Here is a 9,532-nt window from a genome sequence, read left to right as displayed (position 1 = left end):
AGGCTAGAAAGGCTTATTAGCATTAAAACAGAAAAATATTTTATTTGAGGGCCATTACGAAAGAGGTCTATAGCCTACAAGCAGGCTCTTCCGTTAAAAATGGCGCGCAGTCGAAATATAGGGGCTTATAGTTTCCTTTCGAAACTAGTAAACAATGCCACATGCACGTTACACGTGCCTTTTTCTCGCCCGTTATGATAATGAAGGGATGGGTGGGTTGGTATGTGAGGACAAATTTTTAAGCGGAGAAAATATTTCCTTCATTGAATTTACGACACGAGACTTCGGCTTTAAAGGTAGAACGAATGTCAAGTATTCGGCGAAAATAGAAAGAGGTGCCATCAGCACAAATGAAAACCCGGGACCATCATCAGTCAAATTATAGTCAGTTCCAGTCGCCGCTCGAACCCATCGCATATTCGTTTATTCGTCTTGGATCTGATTGGGGGCAGCACTTTCCTCCGTGTCTTTGTATTCGCACTTTGTGTCCAGTATTTCCAAATTGCCATTCTTAATACGAGCGCTGTGATACATTAAATTGAGTAGCATGGCGGAGGGCAAGCTTGGTCCTTGTATGCAGTGTGTTCGTTTCATGCTGTTTGCTTTCAATGCCTTGTTTTGGGTAAGCTAATCTCAAATTGCGATTTACTTTTATTCAAACTAATAGAGGGTATTTAAACGTAAGCCTTTTTATTAAGTAAATGTCAACATTCCTCTGGTTTGAACTTGGCTGATATACTCAGATATGGGCCCTTGAAGAATATTGCATCAACAGGCATCGCAAAAGGGAATTGGGGGATACAAAACGCGTTTGTACGCGAATTTCGTTAAGCACTAAGATTACAAGATTTATGCTGAAGCTTTCGCTTGAATGGTATATGAATTAACACAAGCTTACACTGACGATTTTATTGTAAAATAAAGAAGAATTTTTGAAGTATTTTGTTGTCTCGATAAAAATGACTGCGCCTTCATTTTTGAAAGTAAAAGTTTTCTTTTTTCATCCATTTTGTTTTGTCTGTCAGCTCGATCTTTTGAATATTTGTCAATACAAGTTGAAATTGATCTGTGACAATCACAGATAAGCTTAATGGTAAAGAACTGCCAGCTGGTTTTGAGGCGACATCTCTGTGATTCAATCGTCAGGCCTAAGTAAAACGTCATGTTCCGAAATGTTGTTTTCTAGAATTCACTCAGCTCACTCTTCATGCCGTCTGAGATGAATACTGTGGTTGAAGTGGATGACTGAAATGAAAATAATATTGCTAACCCCCCCCCCCCCCCCCAGTAGATGAAATGAAGAGATGATTGTGTTTTCAATGCACAGAGAAAATTTGAAAGCTGATGTTTTGAACATTAGGGCAAATGTCAGTGTTCAAATTTCTCTGTGGTGGTCAATTTATGATATTTAACAATTATTCCATGAGCGCGCGTTGGATATGAGATGGTAAATAGCCAACGAGGCGCGTAGCGCCGAGTTGGATATAACCACTCTCATATCCAACGAGCGCGAATGGAATAATTGTTTTATTAAATTCCTTAAACTCCAAAAGTTTAGAAGTACGAAATACCTGCGAAAAAAGCGAGAAAATCCTAGGGAAATCAAAAAAAGTTGATGAAGATGCGATGTTGTGGAATACCTCGTGGTCAGATAGACGCAGGCTCATCACAAAAACATTTCTTACCTTTTCACGTATCTCTAAGCTTCGAAAGTGATCCAAACTTTCCACAGAAACGTTTTTCTTTTGCTTTATACTGAAAGAAATTTCGCTTTCTGGCGTAAACGTTTTTAGTTTAGCAACGCTAAGCGCAATCATTTACCATATAAGGTCAAACTAAGGTATATGAGCTGATAACCGAGATTGAGTGAACCAATCAGAGCACGAGAATTGCATTATCCGAGGTTGAGAATTTAATAATAATAATTAACCCAGTTTATAAACCCATTTCAATTGTTTATTTAATTTCTTAGGCTATTTTAATGACCTAGCTCCTTAAAGTCTCCTTTCGCTCAGTGATGGAGGATCGAATTAGTAATCAGACAGTCATAGTTTCTACTCCAGTTACAAGAAGCACTCTGATTTTTTTCCAAGCATTCCCTAGAAATCTTCTCTTCAATACTATTGTAGTTGTTGTAAGCCAAGATAAATCACAAGATGCATTCTTAGTCTATTATTGGAATGTTTTTAATTATTTAATTTGTTGTTTTTCTTTATTGACAGCTAACAGGACTGGGTCTTCTTGGTGTGGGTATCTGGGCACGTGTTCAGTTTAGTGACTACATGAAATTATCCAGCTATGACTACTCCACAGCCTGCTATGTTCTAATCGGTACAGGGGCTTTTGTTACACTGATTGGTTTTCTTGGCTGTTGTGGAGCTCTCAAAGAACAAGTGTGCATGTTGAAATCCGTAAGTGAATGCAAATTTCTTGGTAGAACCCCTAGTTCCAACTGTCTGTTGCAAGAGTGTGCTTTGCAAACTGCAATCTCAATGTTGGATTGGAAAGCAAATCAACACAATCCTGGTATAACAAGTTTAGTTGTACTGCATAATAAATGAGTAATAAATGAGTTATTGACTTTGGCTCTTTATTAAATGCTGACCTCAAACACGTTAATTACTGGTAATAAATAGGAGTTCAGCCATTTCAGCAGGACATTGGTTTAATGGGTTTTAACACTGATAACTTGTGTCGCATTTACATGCACAGAATGGCAAGAAAGCAAATTGAGTAACAAGTAACAAACATGGGCAGACTAGTGCCAGGTCAGCACCATTTTGAAATGAATGCAAATTGAAAGAAAGAAATTGGGTATGACAGTTATGCAAAAGCAAATGATGAATAAGACTACATGTAGGTAGTAGGAAACTCAGATTAGTGAAGTACATTCAACGTCACTTTGGAAGCAAAGGAGAAAGGAATGGAAAGAAACGATCTTATAGTACAGAAGTTTGAGGATACAGGCTTGTACTTGAAATGGTTTCAAATTAAACACTGAGTACATGATTCATGTGACGGAATTGAAATACTTTACCCTTGGCTAGACTCTGAATCATAAGTAAGTGCAATCTTTTTTATTTAAGAAGGTAAGTAAGTGGTCATTAAATAACTACTCTGTACGCTTTGTTTCTGAGGAAACAATACAACATAAATAGCCCCCTCAGAAGACATGTCTAGAAACCCAGAAAGACTGAAGAGAAAAAGAATTGAGTAACACTGGCATTGAGGCTGAGATCTTGATCATTTCCTAGTTCACTTCAACTTCTTTTTCACTGCAAGTTAAGTGTGAATTACTGTGTGAACAAGGGTGCTGCCTAAGAAAATTTTCTGGGAGCCCTTTGGGCTTCCAACATTAAAAGTTAGTAGCCCGAGTGATTTTTTCATTGGTATGTACTATGGTGCAGACATCACCAAAACATGAAATATTTTCTTTCAGCATTTAATTCAAGGTTAAGAAATCACATTACAAATAATATTATGCCATAATTTACTAGTAGGCTCTTGAGAGCCGATGGGATGAACATTCCTCTGCAAGTTTAACTGCCCTTTCATGATCAGGTCGTTTTTCCATATTTGGGAATCACAATGCAACCCAGTCTCCGTGCTCTACTAGGAGGTAACGCTACGAAATCCCTCAGCAATGTTATGTTAATGTTAACGTATTTACAAGTCAAAGAGTCATTTATTTGTGGAATTTGCTTGGCTGCCGTCTCCCCAACCATATAGCTTTTTTCATCGTTTAATCTCCAGCAAGAAAGTAAGGATGAATCACGTTGTGATAAGTTCGGCGCCCGTTCGGGCTACTCTTTCAGAAACTTGGTCACCCGCGCTCACAAGTAAGGTGCCCCGGGCGACCAGCAACCTTGGTGAATGAAGTACAGTTAAATATACACAAGGAAGACTTTTGAGTCCAAACTAACAGCTTGCTTCAGTACTCATCTTCTAAAGGATACTTTCACAACAAATTAATGGTCATTGAAGTTAATCCCTATTGGGTGGGGTTGTTATCTGGATGAGAGACCATTGATATGTGTGAATCGTAGATGCATAATTATGCATCCTAATGCCTTTTTTTCAATGGGAATACTCATTTAATGGAATCCTGACCATTCATCACTTAAGGAGACATAAATCTGGGAGTAGTCATTGATTTTGAAGTGTGTTTGTTGCTAGGATGTGCATGCACTTATTATGACATAATTCAAGATGGTGCTGAAAAAGCAGGCAAATGAAAAACTCACCCCATGCACAGGATACCCAGGATTAGAAATTGCACTCTCCTTATGTAAATGCAATTATTGGTCAATTTAAAATTATTATAGATAACAGGGCTCTCAATAAATGTGAAAGTAGAAGGCTTTAGGCTTATAATTAAAAGTAGACAGCCATGAAAGTGAGCTTTGCTCACTTGACTGTGGGCGGAATAATGTTCTCTCTTCGACAAGGACATCATCTTGTTTCATCAGATTAAGCACAAGACTGGGAACTATTCAGTTGAATGTTCTAGGCGTTCCACACCATTCACATGAACGATTGAGCATGAGCAGTTTTGTTGTGATTTTTCTTGCTTAATCTTTATAAAATATGTCGTCAATTCCACTCAAAATGGGGAGAAGAATGTCTTATAAGTTTCTGCGATGATAATGTAGCAAGTGTAAGATTTTTCATCTTGACTGGTGGTGAAATGAGACAAAAGTAGCCAGCTGGAAATGGCTTACTAGCTGGTGGTTTTGGCCGGCTACCAGCCCTTATTGACAGCCCTGAGATAAATTAACCTTAAATGCATTTTTCACATAACTTTCATGTTGTGTTTCAGTTTGCTGTGATTCTTGGAATTCTGTTCCTTGTCGGGCTTGGTGGATCAATAACTGGATATGTCTTTCGACATAAGGTAATAAATGTTGCATTTTTCTTGGTTGCGCCAGTGAAAGCATAAAGTTCATTGGGTTAGGTTAGTCCTCTGGGTATTGAAGAAAAATTTCCCAAGGGTCTGAGAAAATGCTTTGCTTTTAAAGATAATTGCCAGTGAAAATGAAATACCTCTGGTGGCTTATGTAAGGAAACGATTTCAAGGAACAAGACGATGATAATGAGAGCAATAATGAATTTCTTGATCTTCACTTATGACTATAATGATTAGTATTTAATCCATTGACTCCTGGGGGTTCCCCATTGTAAAATTGTCTGGCATTAGACAGAGTAAAATACTAAGTATGGCTGGTTTAGGCCGGTATAGGGGTGAATGGGTGAAAGATTTGATATTTTGACATCTAAACTTATCGTATCATCTTGACATGAATGGAGATCTTCAGAACAAATGGTTACAGTCGTTAAATAGTCCACCCATTTTTTAAGGACATTGGTTTAATTGGTCTTACCACAGATCAACTGAGTCTCATGTCGCATATGCAAACAGAATGATAAGAAAGGAAAATGAGTGGAAACGTAACACACATGGGCCGACTAGTGCCAGGTCCCTATCTTAGCAAACTAGTACCAAGGTCGCTGTTTTAGTCAGCTTCCTGAAAGAATACCCTAGAGCTAGAGGGAAAAGGAACTTCCGACATTAAGTAAGGTGTACCTTATCTAGCTAAGGTCAAACTGATTATGCTCTAATCTTTAATTTCTTAAATGTTTTGAATTGTTAAGAATGATTGTGTAAAAATAAGAAAAAGCAGTTACTGTGGACCTTGCTGTTGACCTTCCTTGAATGAGATTTATTATTCCTATTACAAAACTTTTCCATAACATTTAATCCTTGCAACAATAACCAAGTTTATACAGTGTTATTAAGTTTCATTCAAGCTTACTTAGCATCTCAACAGACCTAACATTGCATTTATTGCCCCATTTATAACTGTACCCATGCAGCACATCTGTGTGAATTTACGTAGTTTTGTATTATTTATCTTTAAGACCTTTACCACATGTCTTACATACAGGTATAGTGTATATACCCCAGAGAGGGAAGTGGTAATAACTGAAGTGGTAATTGAAATAGGGCTGGACTATTGAATCATAGTGTACTACAAGAACACTCGTCTGGCTGAAAGATCAGTATATTTATAAGTCAGAAGAATGTCAACTTCATAATTGAATTATTATAGCCAAAGTAACGGAAGGAGATAACACAACCCTTCCTTCCTCAAAATAAATCTCATAATTTTCAAGAGTGTTCCCTGTCATTATTAAACGTTTTTCCCTTACAGCTCAATTCAGTTCATATCATTATTTATCCTCAGATTTTAGAGTAGCTTGGTGTAGCTAGTATCTCCCGAGCATTAATTTTACCCTCCCAACCATGATACACCACAGGAGACAGACCGCAACACTGGGAACTACATGCCCTACTCTTTGCGACAAGACTGTGTGTGGGTTATTTTATATCCCACAGGATTATGAACGTTGAAGGGTTGTGAGATGGGGCCTATGGTTTATCATCCTTATCCAAGAAGCACAGTAAAGTGAGTTTGGTTTTCCTTGATTTATTTCAGATCAAGAAAGGTTTTAGCGATGGTTTGGATGCAGCTTTGGATCATTATAAAGAAAAGAGTTTCACACATGCTTGGGATGGGCTACAAAAAGAGGTTTTAGTAATATTTTTACTAAAATGTTGTGGTTTTTGCCATTGTCTTTATACTGTCATGTCGGATGTACAATGTGCTTGAGGTGTCTTTTTATTTTTGTGTTATAGATACAGTAAACCCCCCCTTGTAAGAACATTTTCTTTCAGGTTCAAGGCTGAGGGGTGCTTAGTGAGAAATCAGCCTGAAAGTGTTCTTAAAATGTTCGTTATAAGCTTATATATCCAAGATCTCCTTGCAAAACTATTGAGAAACGTGCTGGAGCCAAAAATCACTATTATTTTAATAAGACGTTTCGAGCACCCTGCATGAAATTTTGGAATTCTGGCATCAGCCTCTGAAAGCTGGTTAAAATTTCGACTTCTCACCAAACCATGGAAGAATTAATTATAATTAAAAACGCCACTACAGACGTGAAAGTGATTATTGCCTTCCCAAGTGTGCGTGTGGAAAAGTTTAGTTCAATGATCATGAATCTATGTAGGAAGAAATGGACAGCAGTGGCGAATTTGTCTTTCGTCCATCCTTAAAAAAAAAAGTAGAGCAACCGTATTTAATGTCGATAACTCGTAACAGTAATTCAACTGACAAACCTGAGGTCGACGGTGCACTCATTTTACTCCCTCCTCGCCATCAGTACTCTGTTTTACGAGTATTTAAAGCTACCTAAGCTACGCAGAACGGAAAGAAGTCGAAACAAGGATGTGAGATCCGGGAATCAAACTCAGGACCTCTTGCACCAAGGCTGCGCACTAACCGACTGTGCCATCCTTGCTCCTTATTTGCCAGGAGAACTTGTGGTTTCTTTGAGAAGAAGGAACTTCAAGAATATTGCAATGACGAAACAAATTGAGTCTTACTGAGAAGTTGAATCTGACGATTTGGTTGCATTTTCTACCAAAGTAATAGTTTGTGAGGGGAATATTCTGGATGGAAATATTACACACCACTTTGTCTCTTGGGATTTATCAGGTTAACCAAACATTTGAATTCATGACGTGTACTAATATCCAATCAAAACTGTCCGTATACCAGTGAATGGACTACTCGAAAAGGTGGCCAATCCTGGCAGGCAGTTCTTCCTTCCCCCGGGGGGGGGGGAGGGGGGGGAACCACTCGAATTCTCTTGCATTCTGCAACAACAGAACTCACTAGCTACGTAGGCAACCTTTTTCATACATATTTATTGTTTTGTTGAGAGGTTTGCTTATGACTCATTTACCTAATTTGTGATCGATGTGTGAGATGCCAATCGTTGAAAAAGCTAAAAACAGAAACCTCTTGAATAATGAGGAAAAAAATTCTGAGGCCCTCTAACTTAGGATTGATTTCTCCTGATGAACGCTTAAAATTATTGATGTTACAAAATTGTACAGTTGTTGTACAGTATAAAATTATCAACTGTTATAAATTACATTTCACTCTTGGATATTGCAATTCTGGTTGGCTCACTCGAGCATAGCTTTCATCTGAAATGCTGTATGGCTGAATAGTGTGTTTTCACACGTGTGATCATTAGTCTTGTTTTTCCATTGAAATGAGAAATGTTTACATGATAATAGGGCTCGATTCCTGGAGGATTAGTTGGGAACACCATTGTGGAGGCCATTCCATTGTTTAGGAACACCAACATGGCTACCTTGACATCACATGAAAACACTTTATATTGAAACTGGTAGCACTGGTTATGTTTCAAAAATGGAAAAATTGCACTTGTTGGATATGAGAATGCCTATATAGCTAAGTTGGTGCTCAGTGTCTTGCTTGCTATTTGCCACCTCAAATCCCACATATCATGGAATAATTTCTAATTACAGTTATTATTCTTCTAGTTAAAATGTTGTGGCAGTAGGAACTACACTGACTGGTTTGACAAAGACTGGAGTACAGGAGTGTCATCCAATAATTCGGTGCCACAGTCTTGCTGTGTTAAGCAAGAAACTAACTGCAATGTTAACGTAACAAGTCATCCACACACAATATTTCAAAAGGTATGGATAGCCATGTTTTAAATTTTTAGCTAAAAGCTTTGTTGCCTGCAGTAATAATTAGACTATTTATAATTGTGATACATTCCTTGAGATCAAGCAGGTAACACAAGATTGAAAGAGGGCTGTCCGCTGTGTTACTGGGTGGACTGGGTTTTCTCAAGTATAAAGGAGTGTAGAACCCAAATAAGTTATGTCAATTACTATTCAAACGTAGTCTCTCACTCTGCAGGTTGTGTGTACTGCCCATTTTGCATGGATGGCACAAAGATATAAAGCAAAAAAATCAAATTCTTTTTTGAATTTTTACCTGAGATAATACTGCTAATATATAAGCAGTGCTTGACTTTCAGGGAAAAGCCTAGGGGCCAGCTGGCCCCTAAGTTTTCAGATTTGGTCAATCACCAGCTTAAGTAATTTAGTCACCAAAAAATTTCGCCGCTTTGGGCCATTTACATTTCAACAAAAGAGAGGCTATCATAAAATAATATCATCTTAAGTTTTAAATAAAGGTGCTCAGAGTGTTTTCAAAGTGTATTAGGCATTTGTGTGGACAGCTTTGTAAAGGTAAAATGTTGAAAAAATGTAATTGAGCCCTTTCACTTTTGTATTATACAGGATAAAAGTCGTATTTTTTTATTTAAGTGCCACAAAGTTAGTTGAAGCATCTCCTTTTGTACTAGGGGTGTTATGAGACAGCAGTGACTTTGTTTGAAGATGAGTTATTAGTCATTGGTGGTGTTGCTCTGGGTATAGCTTTATTCCAGGTGAGTTTATCGAAAACAATCCATAATTAAGGCACAAAGGTGTGAATTCATATTTTTTGGGGGTCAGTTGGGTCTTATTTCTTGACTCTTTTTGGGGGAATAATTTTAATTACGTTAAGTATCGGTATTGGTACTAAAAAAAGGTATCGTACAAGTACTTCAGCAAGCGTCAAGAACTACCCTCCACCGA

General features: G+C 37.8%; 1 protein-coding gene across 1 annotated transcript in view; it reads left to right on the top strand.

Moving 5' to 3' along the window:
* Window positions 1–404: 404 nt before the first annotated feature.
* The window catches only part of LOC138029038 (CD63 antigen-like), a 21,403-nt gene continuing 12,275 nt past the window's right edge, over window positions 405–9,532 (top strand). Inside the window, exons 1-6 of the mRNA XM_068876707.1 lie at window positions 405–622; window positions 2,223–2,411; window positions 4,820–4,894; window positions 6,498–6,590; window positions 8,420–8,578; window positions 9,259–9,342. Of these exons, the coding sequence (XP_068732808.1) occupies window positions 548–622; window positions 2,223–2,411; window positions 4,820–4,894; window positions 6,498–6,590; window positions 8,420–8,578; window positions 9,259–9,342 (675 nt within the window). The 5' untranslated portion in view covers window positions 405–547. The remainder of the gene's footprint in view (window positions 623–2,222; window positions 2,412–4,819; window positions 4,895–6,497; window positions 6,591–8,419; window positions 8,579–9,258; window positions 9,343–9,532) is intronic.

This window comes from Montipora capricornis, chromosome 13 (genome assembly GCF_036669925.1).
Source record: "Montipora capricornis isolate CH-2021 chromosome 13, ASM3666992v2, whole genome shotgun sequence".
NCBI lineage: Eukaryota > Metazoa > Cnidaria > Anthozoa > Scleractinia > Acroporidae > Montipora > Montipora capricornis.
The sequence above is the reverse complement of the archived record's forward strand: the minus strand, read 5'-3'. Positions and strand labels throughout refer to the sequence as shown.